Genomic DNA, 21968 nt, shown 5'->3' on the forward strand with positions numbered 1-21968 from the left:
AAAATAACTAAGCATGTGGAATTCAACTGTTAATCCATGCAGAAGGAAGAGTTATCTGCTGAAGATCCTTGATGCTTTACATAGTAGTAAATGGTAGTCTGACTTTGTAAGTCATTGATAATGCTAATAAATTATTTACTGTGGACTGTCTTATGGATATAGAGAGGACTGTGGCTGAAAGACTATACAGCTTAATGAAATTACATGAATCTATTTACTTAAAATAAGAAACTTATGTTTGGTGAATATAGATGTTTTAAAGCTAAGCAAAATTGAACAGAGTTAAGCAAATCTGAATAAATCTTTATTCTGCAGAATATGTGTCTTGGATCTGGGAAGAAAATTTTTCATATTCTGATTCCAACACATCTGTCAGTATGGATGTAGACTATACAATCCTGATTTTACCAGTGACTGATAGCCAACAAGCAGCCAGTCTAGCAATCAAAATATTGCAGCTATGGAGATTTGCTAACAGAATCCTGGGGCAATTGAACTATGATGATGTTCTGTCCTGGTTCTGTTCCTTTGCAACAACACTTCATTTTTCCTCTTGAAAAAACAGCTAGAGACAAGGCTTAGCATGAAATTAGAGAAAAAACTGAGAGACAGCAGGCAAGGAGAAGGGGAGAGTAAGACTACTTCAGTGGCTAAGATATGCTCAACCTAAATGGCTAACTTAGATTTACATCTCTTAATACAATAGAGAGCTTATCCCACTTGTCTGTCTTCTGAAAAGCCATTTCTTAAGCACCTCAATTCCTCTATTCCCTATATCCTGACAGAGATCCTAAATTCAAAATGAGTTTGAAAATTGTGTTAGACAGAGGATTTCCTTCTTGGTGTTATTCTAAACCTCTACTGTGTTTAACATTTTTAGACATGTAAAAACCAGATTTTGTCACCTTATGTGGAAAAAATAACATATTGTAAAAGCCAGCTGACAGTCTTTTCTCTATAGAGATAAAAGTAATGATAGTTCTTTCTTCTCAAGACAAAAGTTAAAGACTCTTCCTCCGAAATGAAACAATAGGTGTATTCAAGAAATTGATTTTGTATAGATTGATGCAACATGGCTACTGTATCTCACGCCTGTGACTGCTTTCTAAAGTTTAATACCTTGGATTCACAGATTCTTGCTAAATGGTTGTCACTGCCATGCTTTGAGTATTCCTGTCTACTCTCTGTACAAGGACAAATATTTACTCAAAACAAATATCTGTTGCAGGACAACACACACCGAGAATAGCTCATGACATATAATAGATATTGCAAATATGATCTTACTGCAGGCCATCACAGACCTTCCCTTTGCTGAATTTTTCCAGCCCTTCCTTAATACTGATTCTGGCTTTTGTCTCCTCCTGAGCTGTGTGCTAGCTAGTGGAAAGCCAGTCCTTTAAAGACCTCTGTGTTAAAGGCCCAGACAGATAAAGCTTGATCAGTATTGTCCTGAGACAAAATCATTCATCATGTAATTAATCAACACTTTTATTAAAGGCCCTGCATATACAAACTCTAATGTTTTATCTAGTACACAGGATGGAATTACCCTGGCAAAGGTCACTGCCTTTAGTGAGAGTGTGGCTATTGGCTCCAGCTGTATTCAGACAAAATGGATTGGTGAAAAAAAAGATTTGTTTGAAGTTGTCAGTGTTGAAATTCTGAGGACAATTTTATCTTCTAACTGAAAAAACCTCTTAGTTGAAAATAGACAGTCTTGGGAGAAAATAAACTGTATTGCCATAAGAGGGACCACATAGACCACCAACACTTTCCTTTTGCCTTTTGTTGAGTGTTTTCTTTTTTCTTTCATCTGCTAAAATTAAGATTGCAATTAACATCTCTTGGCAACAGCATGTTATGTTGCCAAGACTGCAGTCAGAATAGCAGATGATTTTCATAGAGAAGATAAAGGAGAATGATATATATATATAAACTGACTTTTCCGTGAGGCAATACTGTCCCCTTTACTTTCTCTCCTGTTTGAGTCATTATCAGGATCACCACAAGAAAAGCAGTCCACTTGATTTGACCTTTTTCAGTAAAGACATTTCCTTTTTTATTCTTCCAAGAATGTGACACTTTTGTTTGAGACCAACTCTACATTACTTATTATGAAATACAGCTAAATGCTTTCTGTTCCTCTGACTTCCATTGATGAAATTTTTTAAACAAAAAATAAAATTCATAAATTATGTGTATGCAAAGCTCATTTTTTCAAAAGATTTTTACCTATAAAACTGATCGCATATAAATAAACTTAGCTGAAATAATTTTCATACGTTTCTAAGAAGAAGTCAGGATAATAAAAAAACACTTGGTAAGTGTAGTCTCTAGAAACTTTCCAATTTGCTCTTTAATATAAATTGCAATTTGAATATATTTTGTTGATAAAAGCTGCTTATAAAAGTACTCATGTTTTCATCATCATAAAATAGATAAACCACCATATCTATCTTCATACAGCCTGAAAAGAAATTATGATTTTCCAGTGTCTAACACATAGAACTAGACAAATTTTCATTTACATGGCACTTGTCTATGTATCTAAAGCCAAGATTCACTATATGACTCTAGAAATGTACTATCATTCAGTCTTTGTTTCAAGTCCCAGTCTGTGGATATCAGCAGTATATTGGGGGAAATCAGTACTGAGGCTGTCACCTGTCTTTGACTACATAGATTCCTGGACAGGAGGGAAGTATCTTTACATAGCTTTTTTTGGAAAAAAATACTGAGGCAGGTGGTAAACTTGACATTGGTGTAAGGCTGATAATGACTGCAGTAAAAGACAGTTGAAAATAAATATGGAAAAGAAAAACTATTTCTTTTTCATCTTGATAAATTTGCATTTGTGGTTCTCATGTCCCTCAGAAAGGAGAACCGAGCTGCATTGAGCAGGACCTTCATAGGCTGGAGAAGCCAGCAGACAAACGCACAGATGGGTGATGAGGATAGAGTAAACCCCTGCCCTGATGCAAGCTGGGGGTGGACTGGCAGCAGGTCTCCCAGGCTTGGGAGCCTGAGAGATATCAAGTTGAACAGAAGTCTCGTGATGTGAAAGACTTGTCATGTGCTGCACTGTGTTAGCTGGGGCAAAGAGGGGAGAAGTATAAACTAAAGAGACATCTAGATGTAATGTTTCCACTTCAGGACAGATGATGAATTTTTATTCAATGAATCTTTCAAGTAGAATGCTCAAATTTTGAGCAGTGCAGGGTTGACAATTGTGGCCTCTTTGCCCTTGAGAAAAATGCCTTGTTGGAGTCAGACAGTGCCATTTTGTGTGCCTAGGCATGGTCACATCCTCAGCCTGCCATAGGCTCTGTTTTACAAAGTGTTTATAATTTCTGCTTTTTCAGTGAAGGAATGAGCAGCTTCAGAGATTTCACACCCATAGACTATCTCCTGGGTAAAAAGTACAAACCTCCTTTTTGGAGAAATGCTCTAGGAAAAAAAAAACCCGAGGGAGTTAAAAAGTCATGTCTTAAAAAGCACTCCTATAGTCTCAGAAAGAGTGGTTTAGGTGTTTGTCAACACAAGCAAGGTTTTAAGTTGTTCTCAGAGTGAGATATTGAAGTTATGTCTTCTTTAATCACTGTCATCCAGCTGGCAGCAAGATGGTTGAAGGTGAGACTTAGAAGGATGTTTGGGATGTGCATATTAGGAAGTCAGATGGGAAGCATGGAGCTAAGGAAACATGCTGCTCATCAAGATTGCAATTATCAGAAATGGTTATACACAGAATCTATCAGATCTGGTGCTGAGTGCAGCTATCATAGCTCTGCTGTTTCCAGGACCACTACACCCATTCTTTGATGCAAAAGGCATTATTAGACCTATGCCAGTTCTGAGCAGCATCACTCCAATGTGGGTGTAAAGCATTATCCATGATGCAGGAGTAAAGCCAAGACTCATTTATGCTTGTTAGCCAATGCCATTATGTATCTATTCATGCTAATGTATATTGGGCTTTCTGCAGCTGTGTTTGAAATAACATTTAGGTGTTGTATAACAGCCCAGGGAAGAAATTAATGTCACATAAGAATGTGGCAAAGCAAGACTATCCTTGTAATGTAAATGGTTCATGTGTGATTTTTCTGGTTGTTATGATTCTACTTCACTTTCCAAATTGGTCACTACGGATATGTCTGTGGATGCAAAACATGAAAATTGTCAGAAATATTGCTGTGTCACTTCAGAACACAAGATTTGATGAACCATTTTGCTGTACTGTTGCTGAAACTGGTATGTCTCTATATTTAGACATATATTTAGTTTATTTTTTGAACTCTGGTTACAGTGAACCATTTTCAATTGAGCATGAAACACTGATGAGACATACACTGATGAATTTCCACATACTGTCCTGAAGCTTCATGCTAATTTGCTTCACAGGGAGAATTTTGGGATTTTTTCAGTTTTAAATGATGTCTCAGAAGAGCTTTCCATTCTGTGTTGTTACTAAATTTAATTTGAAAACTCTTCTTTGGTCACTTACTGCATACCAGCTGCAGTTGCTTAGCTTTATTTTAAGAATTCATTTTATCTAATCTGTCATAGGCCAGAGAAACAGACTTCACATCATGTTTTAAAAATTGCTTTTTGTAAATTTTGGTTCTTGTGGAGTACCCTAAGGTCATATCTGCCTGCAGTATCTCATTGCAAAAGCCTTAAGAAAGCACAGTATGGGTCATGTATCCAAGTAACATAGTGAAAATAGCTGTTGTATTTTAATATAATGTTTACGGGGTTTTAGCCTACAAATGTTAATAATAATGGTTTTAACAAAGAAATGAAAGGAATTCTTATTCTCCTAGAAACCAAAATTTGCTAATCTGATTAAATTTGCTTCATACTGAAGATTTGAATAAAAAAATCATACTTTGGACAAAATACTGTTATCTCAAAGAGGAGACTCTCACAATAAATGTAGTCCTTTTTGGGTAAAACCACCTTTTCTTTCTGATTTGCCCTGACAAAGTTCTGTACCTGTAATTTTGGTGCTGTAACTCAGAGCAGGCCACTCAGCTGCTTCCTCTGGTGAGGACATACCTTTCCACCTGCTGCTCAGCATCAGCATCATATTTTTTCCCCCTGCCCATCACAGGCAGGTCCCACAGCTGTGCAATTGCTTTATCTTTTGCTGATGTCTTTTAACATTCCCATCCTCTAACTGCATCCAGGCTTCCAAGGTTTCCGTGTTATCAAATGCCTTGATTTTTTTGTGGACAAGTTAAATGTTCAAATTACTTTCTCAGTACAGGCATGATCTTCATCTTTCCAGGCCTGTGGGTTGCACTCACATCTTAGAACATGTTTGGCCACAGAAATGCAGTTTGGCCAAAGCAATACAGAATACAACAGGCTGCTGATTGGCCACCCTGTCCTCTGGACTTATTGCAGTAAACCCCTCCTCTCCTAAATATGACAGAATTGCAGACACAAGCACACTTGTAGCTACATCTTCAGAACCATGAGGCCTCATATGCAGTTAAAAACATCTGTTGCTCCTGCTTCTCCACTCAGCTTAGGGCCACAGTGAAAAAACAGTACATATAAGTTGAACCCATATAACCTAACATAAAGTACCTAGGCATAGCATATTTTCCTACTTTTCCTTAGATAAAAATTGATACCAAGCTAAATAGGCTTGAAACAGAGGTTGTGAAGAAAAACGTAGTGCCTTCAAAATATTGAAAACCTGAAATTTTAGTCAAATCACAAGGTTTAAACTCAGATGATTATAATGTAAGTTCTCAGACAAATGAGTAAGAGTACAACTCAGCTTTGGATGGAGAGTTTGGAAATCGCTAGAAATTCTGAGATTTGAAACCAAGTTTCCGTTCAGTATGGGGTTAAGCATCATAGTAATGTCTTAATTTCTCAGAGATTTTTGATGCAGCATGTTATGCAAAAGAACTTGAGAAAAAAGAGAAGAATACTGTATACCATGATTTCTCATTAGTTAATACCATATACAGGGTATAGAATGCAATTACAGACACTCATTAAAATGGCACAAAAGCAGGAGAATCCTAAAGAGAAAGGTTAAGTTGCTTGTATATCTCAAAGGAGACTAGAAATAATGAAAATGAAACCTTCTTATTTGTCATAAGGATTATGGTAGAAAGGAAAAAAGGAATTTCTATCTTATCATTAACAAAGAAATGTCTGGGTGAAAAAATTACTCTGCTATAGGATATGTATCACAAATTTTAGAAGGTTTTCAAGGATCATCCAGATATTAGTATTTGTATTAAAAAAGTGCATATTAAGTATTTCCAATTTATTCTAGAGAACACTTCAAAATATCTCTATCAGTATCTTCCTCCTCTAAATGGAAATTGAGAGAACCTTCCTTTCTCTTAGGGCAGCACTGCAGTTGTGATAAAACTCAGTGCTGGAAAGCACTCCTCCTTAATTTTGATCATAGCAGGACATTCCTTACAGACACCACTTATTCAATTTTTTCTCCCTGACATTTCAGCAGAATCCATATGAATCATTCTAATCTTAAATTTTAAGACATGTTTAATCATACTGGGGAGTAAAAATTAAAAGATATATGGATTAGAATGGAAGAGTTTTAGCTTGTTTTTTTTTAAGAGAATACACCAACTGTGCATTCTTAGGCTTTGCTCTTCAGGATTATTGTGCTTGTGATTGTTCAGTAATTAAAATAGTTTTTCACAATTAAAACTAAAACCATAATAACTGTATTATTTATATTAATCCCCTCCTTTTTTCAAATAATCCCAGAGATGAGCTAAATATCTCAGTTCAACAAAGGCCTCAATTCAGTTTTATAGAATAGCTTGAGTTGATAGACCCTAAAGATCACCTAGCTCCAACTCCCCTGCCATGGGCAGGGACACCTTTCACTAGATCAGGTTGCTCAGAGCCCCATCCAACCTGGCCTTGAACACTTTCAGGGATGGGGCAGCCACAACTTCGCTGGGCACCCTGTGCCAGTGCCTCACCACCCCCATAATAAAGAATTCCTTCCTGATATCAACACCTACTCTCTTTCAGTTTGAATCCATTCACCCTTGTCCTGTCACTGCATGCTCATGAATAGTTTGTACATCTGGCCATTGCACACCAAGAATCCTTTCAGCTCATTCCCTTGCTGTATGAACTAGGGCAGGGATAACTTGGCTTGGCAGCCCTGTGTCCCTTTTTCCTGACTGAGCCAGGCTATGATTAGTGCACTGCATGTGGACCTCTGGATTTCAGTAGTTCTTCAGATCCCACATTGTAAATATGGTCACGGCACCTACTGAAAAAGTAAAGCCCCTGACTAAACAGTTTCTGAATTATTTCAACTCTGTATTTTCTTAAGGAACCTAAAATTAAAGTTTGTTCAGTCTTCAGTCTTCTTTTAGTTTGTTTGCCAGTTATTAAAGCTGCATTACCTTGCACAAAGCACCAGTATATTTTAACCCTCTTCTGAATTCTGTGAGAACATTTAAAATCTACCCCAACTGTGACATTTATTATAACAAAAAATGTTAAATATCTTTTCAGTTGTAATCACTTTATTACCTGTGTTGTAATGCTTGGTGCAGTAACATAAATCCTTTTCTTCTTTCAGCAGAAACTGTGGCAGAGTGAGACCTTCTGCTACTTGAACCGCTCCCTTTTCTTGCCACTCAAAAATGAGATCATTCATTGTGTATCCAACTAAAACAAAGAAAAAACCCAAATTAAGTCTGCTGCAAGCTTTGAAAAGCAGTAACATATCAAATTAAAATATTTTAATAAATGTTATACAAAGGAAGTAATACAGAGGGTCTGCTTGTACCTGTTGATCACAAATTTTTATCTGCCATTTTATACCACATTGAATTGGAAGAGACAAAACAGATGTCTTATGAAACTCTTTTAAATACTTATAATTATATGGTCTATTAATGGATTCAACAAAAGCATTTAAATTCGCTAAACATCCAAATATCTTTGGTGCTTGGGAACATCTTTTTCTCCTCAACCCATGAAGGATAAAATAGACACTCAGATCTCTTCCTCCTTGAGGTGAAATGTGGATTGTCAAAGTTATGCTTATGGATTTATGTCAATTTGAATGGTTAAGTGCAAATTGTCCAAAGACAACGATGAATTCAAAATTCTGCAGTAGTATTAGTTGAATTGAAAAACTGCTGTTCTCCCAAACTGGAACAAGGCATGGAAAAGCAATTGATTATAATCTCATATTAACTGACTGTGACATATAATGATATTAAGCACTCAGCTTTAATATTCAGACTCCTGCACTTTTCCATGCCTCATGCATGTGTATAAGATTAGCTATAACAGCAAAAGACTAATACTAATCAAGGCCCAGACTTTGCAACAGACCAGTACTTTTTCTTTCTATTTCCCTCTCTCAGATAAATGTTTGCATAGGATATCATTGGGGAAAATATTCCTATTTCTTCTGATGTGATCTGTTAACTTTCCCAGGCATTTAATTCTAATTTTCTCTCTAAATAAATTTTATCTGGTTATTACAACTGGAAAAAAAAAGCTTCATATTTTCATTCAAGTTTAAGCCACATATATTAGAAGGAACCAGAAGGTAAAAGGAGAATTTTTTCCTCTGATTTATATAGCTTGCAGCTTCATTGCAATATTTCCTTTACGCTTTCATCCAATACTAATAAGCTGTTGAGAACCAGAAATTATTTTAACCTTTCAGTAACAAATTATTGTTTAAAGTATATTGCTCAGAACCTTCTCAGAGTAACTGTCTGGACAAAATTACTGACATTTTGAGTTTCAGCAAAAAATGAACCTTTTTACTGTGTGGGCACAAATCTTACTCGATTATATTCAATGACTTGTTACTCTTTTAATACACCTATAAATGGCATTCAGTGACCTGATCTGCTGACCTGAAAACTGAGATAATTTCATCATTTCTGATCTATGTTGAATGAAACTAGGAGCTAAGAATTAGTGTTGATAAATGAAAAAAATTATTTCAACACTTGTTCTTCCTTCTAAGTTCTTGATGTTTCTTTTGGGGAGAACCTTTATAGAGTGTATTCACAGGAACTCAGGCTGAATGTTGATTTACTTGGCACTTTTTTTGAGGCTGGATAAATATGATAAAAATGAGACCACCATATCTTTTTAAACAAGTAATTAAGATCAGACATTGCTCAAGCCACTACAAGCATATATCAATAAAATACTTGCTTTTTTTATCAATTGCATAATATTCCATAAACACAGTTAAAATTCACTATTAAATGCCATAAACTGTGAAAAATCAGAAGTATATATCTTATCAAACTTTTCATGATTTCAGACAAAAAGCAGTTGTGTGTAAAGCAGATTACCACTTGAAGCATGTAGATTATGCCAGAAGTGATATTCCCTGAGTAAAACTCATTGAACTGGCAAGAAACAACTGCAGTGTCAAAATTTGTTTCTCTAAATCAGGTTCATTCATCTCTAATGCATGCTTTTAATTTTGATTTTCTACTCTGCCCACTAATTCTTCTATAATGCAATATAGTACAAATAATAACAGCATATTCAAAATGCTGCTGTAGTAATTAGTTTTTGTCATGTTTACATTTTAAATGCCCAAATACAGTGTTGGCATTCAAAAATGTAACTTCAGTTTTGTAACTCAAGGTCAGAGGCATAAATTAAAAGTATCTTAAAATATAGAGAACTTAATGGAGATGTGCGTTTCTGTTATACCAATTAAATTTAAAATAGTATAATGTTTCCACTAGTATGTTAAATTAAATCAGATTGAATGAAATCAAAAGAAAATGTATTTTTTCAATTAATTTTATGAAGAGGACCTGCTACATAGTACACTGCTTAACACTCAGAATGCTCATGGTACTGTGTGCATTGTGCATAAGGGGAAAAAGACATTTTTATAGAAATCACTCCTTAAAACAACCAGTGGTTACCACAGTGTAGTATTTATACTATTAGAGTTTAGGTATGTGGTGTTATGTATGCAATGAGCCTAAAATACAGTCCCCTGGGAAGCTAATTTTGGGACCTCTGCTGATTAATTGTAATAACTGTCCCTGTCCTGTTCTAGAAATACTAAACCTGAAGTCCACCTGAGCTTTTGATTCTTGCATACTTGCTACCTGATTAACAAATGTGCATTATCTTTAAAACAATTTAAAAAAATGCCATTCAGTAACATAAATTTAACTAAAAGTCTAAATGCCTGTTGCTGATACTGGTCTGCTTTTGAAGATTAGAAATACACTGTTTGCATTTTCCAAATGGTCTATGAGATAAAAAATATGAGAAGTTGATAACCATTTCATGATTATCACTGTGCAAATGGAGCAGTAAAGTGTGTCTTGAAATATGAAGGCTTTATTCTGAATGGATGTGTGGCTACCTGTACAAACTTGTGCTATATGTGTCATTTATATTGTTAGACATATTATGCGTCTTGTAGGAACTGCACTGAAATATGTAGCAGTCATAAAGAGCAAGAGATTTCTCTTTAGGGCCTATAAGGGATTAACTGCAACCCAGCATGATATTTAGCCTCTCATTAAACCAGAAGCTTTTTTTTTTTGACTATGAGGTTGTATTGGTGACTTCTATGAATTGCTACCAGATATTTTTATTACCAGGGGCTGGGAAGTACAGTGTTACATAGGGTATTCTGAGTGGATAAATTTTATTGTTGAGAAAAGGACAGTCAGTCACTAGCCTAGGTAGGATATGAGGGTGCAGCTCACTAGTACAAAAAGTGAAATTGTTATTCTACATGAAGTGCTGAAAACAATGGACGCTATAATCTAGCATGGTCTTCAGGACCAGCCCAACCTAAACTAAATCAAGTGGACTAATAAAGGTTTCTGTCACTGAAACACAGTGCACTAGGGTTTGGGTTTGCAGGGCATGAAAGAATGAAGACTGGGAAGGGAAGAAAAGTTGTTAAATTGTGTTTTAAAGGACAAACACCAGCTTTTGTGGCTGAAGAGGAGAGCAGTTAGCAATGTATTTCATTTTGTCTGGCTACTGTGCAGTACTCACTCTTACTTGATTCTATAAAGGCATTACTAATTATACAAAATCTAAATGGTATCCTCATGGAACTACAAAGAAAGGATAGAAAAAACAGCCTTGTTATGTTTGAACAGCAGTGCTCAGGAGTTATAGGGCTGGTTAGGTTACATTAATACTCTATTAACCCAAAGTCTGAGGTCTTGCACATTTAAAATGCAAAAGCAGGCAGTAAATTGTTGGTAATTATTTGAAAAAGACATCATCCCAGGAGGAGAACGTTTCCAGGGGGAGTATTTCTCAGGAAAACTCAAGAATTGTATGAATGCCTGGCACTGTAGCCTTTGTGCACAGTTCTCTTAAAGAGACAAGTAATTTTCAGGAGCCTGAAGTCATTCCAGGTAATTAGCTAATGAAGCATATAATAGCAGACTAAGAGCTCTGCCTCAGAAGAATATGACAAACTAGGGAACATTTATAATTTACTAGAAGGGAAGAAGGCCTGAAACAATTGGGAAACTTGGATTTGGTCTGCAGAAATATTATTTTAGAAAATTATGTTTTCTGAAACCGAGCTGGTGATAAGTGTGACAAAACGCAAGTAAAATTCTGTCACACTAACAAAGGGAGAAGGTGGAAGAGACAGGGTATTGATGAAAATTAGTTCTCAGGACTTGTGTCTGGAACAGTTGTTGAAAGATTTTGAATAACTGGACATCAAATAAAATTGAATTTAAGTGCTATTTTATTTAGTTGATGTAATCTATGAAAAAACTGGCAGATGGTTGACAAGACAGACATAGTAACTTTGGGCTTTAGACAGCACAGAAAATTCTTTAGCTAGAGTGAAAATTTTCAGCATTTTCAATTACAGGTTCCAGAAAAATTTCAGGAAAAAACGATGTGATCCTACTGAAATATTTCTAAGTATCAAGGGCAACTACAGTATCTTGAAAGAAAACCCAAAATTTCTCTTGGTCTGACTCATCTTTCCCAGAAAAAATTATCTTTTCAGAAACAGTGTTGACAAGTTGTTTTCAACACTTGTATGAGATTCCTGAAAGAAAGAATTAGACTATCTTTGTATTTTTTTGCACTACCATGAATAACAAATATCAACTTTTCACTCATTCAGTTTTGAAAGTATAGGAATAAGGCCTGCCTTAAATACATAGAGTCCCATTTAACCCACATCAGTCCACATTACTCTATAGAATTTATTGGAACCAAGATGTTTATATCAGTTGCATGCTAAAAGTAGGAAGATTTTATTTTAGCTAATTCAGTATCAGTGGTAGGCATTAAAAACCCATTATCTCATAGACAAAAGAGTGAACAACCAACAAGTTTGTTTTGAAGAATTGTTGAAGTGTTAAATTGTTAAATCTCTTCTCCTGCTTCCAAGGACTCCAAGGACTACACCATTACAGAAACATGTTATTCAAGGCAAGCAGCTCCCCTGTACCTTTAGAGACTCTTCACCTTTGAACTGTCATTGTCATGGCAATTCCAACATAATTCCTTTATCATATCTGCTGACACAGTTTTATTTGCTTTGTCTATCCTGCTTTAGCACACCTTTCCAAGCCATGAGCTAACTTCTGATCCACCTGAATATTAATATATCCGGTAAATTTTTCTACTCATTCTTTTTCATTACAGGAAGGCTGTGCTTCCCTTGTGTCATTTTAAAATACCTACAGGTGTATTAAAACCCAGCTCTTTTCCTCATGTTCAATAAACAGACACATGTTCAGCATGTGAAAGAACTGAGCAGAGTATCTGGCTTTTTTGCAAAAGAGATTAGTTCAACTACATTTTTTTTTTTAAATCCCAGTGATTTCTCTAAATTCCATTCTCATTTCTTTAATTTTTAGTAAGGTACAGGTCCAAACCCATCAGTTCTTTAGGTCTCCAATTGAAGCAAGAACTACAGTCATGTTGACTAGGGTTATTCACTACTCTTCTGTTGGGCATCCCATCAGTTTGCCTCCAGGACAGGCTGCCTGCACATTACTGCTCTTAAGAGCATGACAGGCATTTGAATTGTGTCCTAAATTCCCAGCAACATAGCAGGGGGAAGATATGACAGAGCTAGGGAATCTGCCTTTGGCTTGAGGTTAGAACAAATTCTTCTACATTATGTACTAAATATATTAGCTTCAGAAATGAGCTGTGATTCATTTCAAGGCTAAATTTTTGTTGGAGCTCCAAGAAGGCAGGATTTTATTCAATGTACTTCTGAGCTGCTTTGAAAAGTGTCTGCCCCTTGCACTGCCCTCTAAGTCATTCTGAAGGAATCTCTCCCTGGGGAGTTATAGGGTTATTCTTCTTAGCCTGAATTTTGGAAAAAAAATAACATTTCAGCTCAGCACTCTAGCACATCTCTCAGACCTACTATTCTTGCTGAAGCCTATAGGTGTTCAGCTATCACTTTTATTCTAGTTTCTGTATGTCAGCAGCAGTTGTGCAGTTCCTACTGCCCTTTTATCCTGCATTGGTCAGGAGCTGACGACTACAAGTATGCTGATCTTTGTAGCTGTGTGTCATGTCTCTCTTCAGATAGACACAATAGTTTGAGTCACCCATCTGCAGAATAAAAACCATAGCCTCAGCAGCTGATAATTGTTGTGCTGCTGGAATGGAAAGGAGAGAAGCAGTATGATTCTACACCTTCTGCCACAGACCAGAAGTTGGCCTAGTGTGTCCATAATTTCTGTCGTTCAGGTATAGACCTGAGAATTCCCTGGCACATGAGAAATATGCTCCAGTTATTTTATCTTTCCTATGTTGTCTTTGTGCTGTTGTGGGAAAAGGAAAAATGTGCACACTGCACTTTTCTGTAATGCATTAATTTATACTGCTGCAGCCTGCATACCCATCTTTCCACTTGTACAATCTCCAAATTAGAGACTGGGGGGAAAGAAATTGTGCAAATAATCATGTAGTACAGAGGGAATTTTCTTTAACAATCCAGAAGACAGGAGCATGATTGCATAGAAATAATAAAAAGCCTCCATAAATCAGAAGGGGGAAAAAAAGGGCCACTGTTTAATTTAAAAATAAACATCAAATTAAAATTATGAAGTAAGAAAGTGTTTTATACCTTACCTATGCTGCTTTTCATAGTATTTTTTCTTTGTAACTTAGTCTTTTCAATATTCTTTGATAATTCAGGGATATTAAATGTCACATAAAGTTGTAATTGTAATTTATGAGTAAAGGAATGCTGTGAGGTAAAAGAGAGACTTAAAAAAGAAAGACAACAAGCTCTAGCATATGGAAGAAAAACATTTCTTTGTGGAGAGACAGGCCACAGAAATAAGTACATATCTGGTTGACATTTCTTTGTATCTTATTCAAGCAGAATAAAACTAAAATTATCCCACATGCCTATAGGCTGCCCTGGTGTAAGGCATAGAATTGTAGAAGGGATTATTTCATATGTGCATTTTCATTTGTTCCCTTTTTAAGATAAAAAAGCAGCTCTTCTAGCTGCTGAGAAATCATTTGGTAAAATAAATCCTTTAAAAACAGAAGACATTTCTACTGAAATATTTTTTCAGACACTTCATGATCTAATGAAGTACTTTTACCAGGGGCAAATCCAGCTGCTCAGACTGACCTTGGAGAAAACGTTACATGAGCCAGATAAAAATAAAGATATCATTTGGGAATAAAAGCTATACAGGATTTTTTCTCTCAGACTTTTCTATGATGGAGAAACAGTATCAATACTGAAGGAAAGTATCTAGTACTAAAAGAAATTACTACTTAAAGGAGAAACAAAACCCATAATCTGTCTGTTATAATTGTCAGTCTTTGCAACCCAGTGGTAACCTGAGTAAAAAAAGATGAGTGATTGATTCCAATTTTCTTAGTGACACATTCTGAAGCAAGTCTTGCAAGATCAGACACAGTTTACAGAAACTGTGAGACAAATGGGCCTTGTAAATTCATAACGTACAATATCCTACACAGCTTGGAAAAAACAGCAGTGATCACCACTTCAAAAAGAAACATCTGGAAGCACAGCTACTGCTGCTTTGCTCCTGCAAACACTTTGGTTTCTTATAACATAGCCTGGTGGTCAGATCATTCACTCAGGACATGAGAGGACTGTGTTTTCTGTTTTGAACCCAAATGTCTTCCACTTCCCCAGACAAGGCATTAACCACTAGGGTTACTCCTTTGATCCCCCTGTTTACATTGTCTCACTGTGCACAAAAAAATGCAAGGCAGACAGCCAGAGCAGAGTATGACACTGTGGCCTAGAAATTAGAGATGCTTGGATGGAATCAGGCTCTCAGGGTTATGTCACTTCTTACCTCGGGAGATTTGATGTGAAGCCTGGGAAAATGCCAAATGCACCATCCTCCTTTTTTCTTCTATAATTTTAAATAGAACTAGATGTCTTTTCTTAGCCAGAGAGTCTGGAATTTGAGTGTTTCTGCTCATCCTTTCCTAAGTTTTGGAAATTGATCAGAGTTCACTCTCATAGAAACTACTTTTTTTTTTTTTTTTTTTTTAACCTGGTTACTCTTCTTCCTGGAATGTAGATATTTTTTGTAACACTTCTAAGTTGTTTATTTCCTTTCCTGTCCTTCCTGTACTGAGAAACTGGCTATGGGCAGGTGAATTCCTGCTCTCAAAGGTCTAGGATCTTGGAACTTAAGTCACTGTACATAATTGTTTTGAATCTGTCCCAAAATAATCTCAGGGAACTGCAGCCTTGGTCTTGAAAACCTAACTGGTTATTCTGCTATCAGACATGTAAGCATATCCAGAGCTCCCACACGCTGCAAAATTTTCTGCCTCAGGCCATCATTTTTTCCCATAGTCTGTTTTTTGATGTCTGAAGTTACAGGTAAAATAGAATTAGACAAGGCAATATGGGAAAAGCTTTATTACTTGCAACTTCCTTATGAAATCAAATTTGATCTTGCTTTGTGAATAAAGAATTTGAAGCACTCATCTGTATTTTCTTCAGCTCTTCTTTTGTGAGAACCTCTCTTTACCATATGAATATGCAGCTGGGAATTTACTCCCACTGAACTCAATGATTAAAAACAAGACTTCAGTGAAAAATGTTCTGCTGGAAAATACAGTAGAACATCCACAGCGCCACTCAACTAACAAATGCTGGTTCCCTGTGGTGTAGTTTGTGGGAACTGTGGGCTCCTGCAAGGTTTCTCTAAAGCAAACCAGATGCCTGCTTGTTCAAGAATGCTCAGTTGTTGTGTGACCTGTCCTCACAATAGCTGAGAGGAAAAATGCAGCTGAGTTTATGAAGCTGTTAAAGCAAAAGCTTCAAAACTTTTCAAAGCATTTTTAATGATACATTTTGCTTGCTCAAACACTATGATACTTCCTCTTTGAAGCATAATCGTATTTAGTGAGTATACCTGCCATCTGCATGTACTCTGATGCAACTGCCTTCTGTTAACCTTTTGTTTAGTCACATTAATTATACAGGTTATCAGTAGGATTGTCTGCTCAGGTTGGCTCTGGAGTTTTGCTCAAATCCTGGATATATAATATTGTCCTAAATTCCTTGACATTTGCAGCAAATAATTATCTCTCCATTTTAGTCAAGAAAATTTCTGCTGTCAGATTCAGCTGTTGCCCTCATATTGAAAGGCTGCTTCATAATGTTACCATCTGTCCATTGTAGTAAACGATAGACCTGGCTTTTGTACTCACCCTGCAATAGTCTATAAATAGCACACCATACAACAAACAGTTCTGACATACTGACTGATAATTACCTCCCCTTTCCCTAGGTGCTGCTTTATTCCAGTAAAAGAAAAAAACTTCAAAAAATGTTAATAAAATTATGTTTGTTGTGTTTCTGATCTATGATATATTTAAAATAATGCATTATGTTCATTCTATAAGCATAATTCTTTTATTTTTGAAATATTTTACTTATTTGCCCTAAAACTGTAAATCTAGATATTTTAGATGAATACTTCTAAATTTTTCTTACTCCTGTCATTTATTTTCACTAACTTCAGATTGCTGGAAGCTTTCAAAGAATGCTTTACTTTATTTTGTTTTTGTTCTTTGCATCATTAGGAGGGTTTTTCTGCTACAGCTCTTTTTCAAAGTCTTCTCAATTTAAGGGAAACAGCAATTCCAAATACTTCATATCACAAGAAAAATCAGAATATAATGCATCAGACAGAATAGTTGATTTCTCCTTTTGTGAGTGTGTTTGTGCCTTGAAATGGCATAGCTGCTTTACACTTTTCATCCTCTTTTAAGTAACAAGATATCAAGGTAGACAGTAAGTAAAATATATGTTAGAATATAATAATTTAATTTCACATAAAGCCCCATCCATCTCTTCTTTAAGTTATTCTTATGTTTCCTTTATGCTCTCCTTATTATTTACCTCCTGCATGTGTGAACACAGAAAGACTTATGGTGAAACCCTATGTGCAGAAATTTTTGCATAAACTGTCACTGAGTTTAATGGTAACTTCAGATTTACACAAAACTCTCTATTTTTAGTTCAAATAGGTATGATAGAACCTCTTCCTCAAAGTCATGTGTACTTCACATATTCTATTGATAAAATAGAAGATTCATTTTGAAAATTTGTTCTTGTACCACTACAAGGGGTTTTCCTACCTCCTGTATAGCTGTTGTAATCTCTGCAAAAGTATGTATAGGATAATACATTACGCAAACTTACAGCTTTCCAGCTGCATTATACATGTTTGCACATCCATTGGAAAATTTTTGAGATCCATCGGACAGGAAAGTATTAAAGTCAATCTGAAAGGACACAAAAAAACCATTAAAAATATACCCCCCAAAAAAGCCATAGAACTGTGTGGGAAGAGTGCACGAATACAACAGAAGAAATTAGAAATAGAATACATGTTTCAGTACAAAGCTCTCAAAAAAGGTCTCTATTAGCTGAATCCATCTAACTCAGCCTAGTATGACAGCATGGAAAATAAATTTACAGACTTCCAAAAAACTAAATTTTTCAGTAGGGTTGCCTAACTTAATGAGAAGTCTAAAGGAATGCAGCAGCAGTTTGCCTTTTTGTGCTACAGCAGAATTATTGCACAGTTCCAGTATTTCAAACCCTTGGCATAAAACTTACCCAAATTTGCAAGAATTTCATAACATATGCCAGCAGTCATGGTGGAAAAGTAGTTTTATGTGTTGCTGTCCTAAAATAAAGTGCTTAAAATGTCAACACAAAGGCTTAAAGAAATATTTGATGATATTGATGGTAAACAAAAATATGGCTGCAATTTTGAACTGTAGCTGTGCATCAGTGTTAGTCCTAATAGTTCCTGTGAAATTCTTTGCAAATTATAGGCAAAGAGGTATTTTTAAATTTTAGGTTAAAAATTTGTTTTATTATTTATTATAATAATTTATAAATTTTTTACAATAATTTATCTTTCGAGTAAAAGTTCTCTGAGGAATCAGAAAGAAGAATTTATAAGAGATAAAGGCACAAATTTTCCCTCCCTGGCTATGCCTATGTATCCATTGATGTTTTTGGCACTGGGGCTAAAGGGAAGGGGGCAGTAGCTGGCAAGTATGGCGGTATATTTATTTTACCTAATTTTTTGTTGGTGACCAAAACTTCTTGATTCATTGTTGCTATAATTTCTGTTTAGCCAAACAGTGATTGAGCTGCATGGGGAGAGTCTGAAGAGGGAAGTCAGACCCATCCCCTATTCCCATGCTGTTAAAAATAGTTCCAAAGGCAAATTCTGGCTAGTAGGTAACACAGCAAGTCATTTCAGAGGCACCTGGACTTTAATTTGTGCTTCACTAAATATTTTAGCATTTTCTATTAAGTATTCATTGAGCTGGGAACTGTTACCTTCCATTATTTTTTTGTCTGTATTGTCCCAATGCAATTAGAGATGAGGAGAAATTAGGGAATGAAAGAAAGAAGCAAATTTAGAAACTTCTTTTTTTTTTCCCTTTTAATATCAGCACAATAGAGATTAGCATATCTCCCCTTATCAGAAGCTTAACTCACTCAAATGCACATAACTAAACTAGATGCCAAGGATATGATTTTAAATGTTTTAGAAACTGTTATAGGTCTTAATTAAATCAAGGCAACATGAAATTTCTGGCTTCATAAGAAACAGAGGAACTATCTGGTGTCTGCTTTCAGCACAGTTGATGTTTTCCTTTATAATTTAATATGATATTATTCCCACATTCCCAAAAATGGTTTTCCACCCCATTTCATGTGGCCATGAACTTGCTCTGAATTGTATTGAAGTTGCAATCCAAACTTGTTTCAGCTGAGTGGCGGCGTTTATACTGTGTGCTGTGTGTATTTGGAAAGAACAGGGCAAGATAGGGAGTTATTTGATTAGAGTGGAACAACAGCCAGTGCCTCTTGGGGTGACTCAGACAGTCTGCAGATAATTGATTTAGATCTATTTCTGCTTGAATCCAGTGAAGGAATCCTTTCAATCTACTTTGAATCTGTTTCTAGTGACAGTATACATGTTGTGATACTGAGGATTGATTATGTTCCCAGAATGGCAGACCAACCTGTTGGGTATGAAATCCTCATAAGAATTTTAACCCAACCTTTTCTCCTTGTGTAAGCTTTGAGAAGTGCTGCCTAATGGCACTGGAAGGAGGGAAGGAGGAAGGAGATCCTTGCCATTGACACAATTCATGCAATTCATAAAGTTTTTCTTTTTCTCCAGAATACAAAGTGTTTACAGATTCCTGATGTCTCTTCAAAAAGTCTAATTACACATTAATTCAGTGTCATAAAAGCATGCAAAGCAAAACACTGAGTGAACAATAGTATATTTATTTTGAAAAGAGTAACATTTTGCACAAGTGAGTCACTGCTTCAATACCAAATCTAGTGGGGCATTAGCATACTTACATCTAATGTGTTTCTCATTAGATTGGGATTTTGATGACAACGGTAAAATGCCTACTGATGTCTGTATTAAAATGAAAGTGGAGGGAATAGAAGTGGGATAATTAGATTTTGTCAATACTTATGATTAGTGCTTTCAGCTTCTTAAAACCTTTTCAAAAAATTACTTTCCAGCTTTCTCTCCGTCTTCAGAGATGAGTAAATGACTGTTCTTTAAATGTCATACTTCCTCAAACAGGCCATGTATTTCACGTTGAAGGGCAAATACAATATCCAGAAGGGGGGGAAAGAAGTAAAATTGGATTGTCATTGGAGGCCACAGACTGTGAAACTCATACATAGGCCAACTCAGATTATAATACTACAGGATTGTTTGTTCTGTGCAGTGTCCTAGTTCCTCTTGGCTCAGTACCTGTACTTTAAATTGGGAAAGAAATTTTTCTTGTTACTTTTGCTATGTGCATGAGTGATAATTTTCTATTTTAATATAAACAGTGAATGCTGACAAAATTCTGCATTCAAAACTCACTAATAATAGTTCTGCATGACTAGCAACTGAATATATGTTTTAGAAAATCCTAATTATACTTTTGAGCTTCTATCTGAAAAAAAACCCATTAAATTGGAGACTCACCTGATGGAATAAAGTACATTTCCATTCTTGAAAATCCGCAACAACTTATTATCTGTTGTAACTTCATGAAAGTTGGCACCTTTTTCATTAGCAAAGAACAAATCAGGTTTCCAAATGGAATCCAGCATGGATGGATCTAAATCTAAAGAATCATCTGGATATTCACTGTATGCGAGGCGTGGATCATTCCAATTCTGACGGAGAAAGATGTTCACTCGGTAATCCTGAAAAAAGAGAAATCAACCAAAGCCTTAACAAGCACAGGGATTTAGCTTTTATTTCATTTCTTAGCCATGTAATCCCCTGTCCATCTGTGGATGACAAAAGAATTACTTAGCTGAATGCCAGAATGATACCTATTTATGTTTTATGTTAGTGGGGACACAATGGATAAGAATAAAGATGCATTTCAGGGCAATCAAAAAAAATCCTAAGATAAGGAAATCCAACCTCCATGTACAGTTCATATAATTCCATATAACTCTACCTTATCTATCTACCTACTCTATCACAAATTTGTCTTGAATTTGAAATAAGAAGCATAAAAAGAGTTTTATGGTGTTACCTTTTTCTGCTCAAAACCTGGCAGGAGTATTCACAATTCCCTCTCTCTCTCTGTCAGTGAGAATCTGTCCCCCTGTAAAGGAAGTTAAACTATTTTTTTTTTCCTCTCTCTCTAATCCTTGTTTTAGACCCATCACATAGGCTTTCTGTGCCTCAGTTCCCTATGGAACATTGTGTGAGCAGTAGCTTGCCAGCTCACGCAACAGTCTGAGGAGGGCACATGTTCCTCCTCTCTTCAAATAGAGTAGAGACCTTATAAATCTTTATAATAAATTAGATTAGCTACTGGTGTAGTCACCTGAATTTCTTCAGAAAGTCCTGTCTTAATCAAGAGGACTTCTATAGAAAAGATGAGTGAGTGCTTCAAACTTCTGGAAGTCATTTTGCGCACACATTCTGTCAGAAATATATTTATGGCTCCACTTTCTTACAACTTTACCACTCTGAAAATACTTGGTTTTAAATAAAGGTGAATAAGATCTTCTCATTACATTTCATTTAGAACTGAGACTGAACATAAGGGCATAGGAACTATACTTTTATTCGTTATAATAAGATTTTCCTCATTATTTGAACTGCATTAATGAAAAAGATCAAAATAAAATAGAGAAAAAGATAGGTTAGCTGCAGGGAGAAAATGGCAACTGGATGCCAGCCCTTACATGACAATTCTAAATATAACAGAAGTAAAAATAAATCACTCTTTTATGGTTAAAAAAGATGATAAAAATTAATTTTAACAAGAAAGCTTTTTTAGACAGAATGGGAAATAAAGTGTACAGGGTTGAGGAATAAAATTTAGCCAAAAACTATGGATACTAGTTTTTATAGGTTAGACTAACTAGTTAAAACCCCATTGGTGTA

At 35.7% G+C, this 21968-nt stretch overlaps 1 protein-coding gene across 3 annotated transcripts in view; it reads right to left on the bottom strand.

The window, feature by feature from the left end:
* The window catches only part of GLRA3 (glycine receptor alpha 3), an 86055-nt gene that overhangs the window by 20297 nt on the left and 43790 nt on the right, over positions 1 to 21968 (bottom strand). For all 3 annotated transcript variants that reach the window (XM_036382236.1, XM_036382235.1, XM_036382237.1), the window contains 3 exons: positions 20541 to 20764; positions 17711 to 17793; positions 7552 to 7689 (listed from right to left, as the gene is read on the bottom strand). In XM_036382236.1, the coding sequence (XP_036238129.1) occupies positions 7552 to 7689; positions 17711 to 17793; positions 20541 to 20764 (445 nt within the window). The remainder of the gene's footprint in view (positions 1 to 7551; positions 7690 to 17710; positions 17794 to 20540; positions 20765 to 21968) is intronic.

Source organism: Molothrus ater, chromosome 4 (assembly GCF_012460135.2).
Source record: "Molothrus ater isolate BHLD 08-10-18 breed brown headed cowbird chromosome 4, BPBGC_Mater_1.1, whole genome shotgun sequence".
NCBI classification, from domain to species: Eukaryota; Metazoa; Chordata; class Aves; order Passeriformes; family Icteridae; genus Molothrus; species Molothrus ater.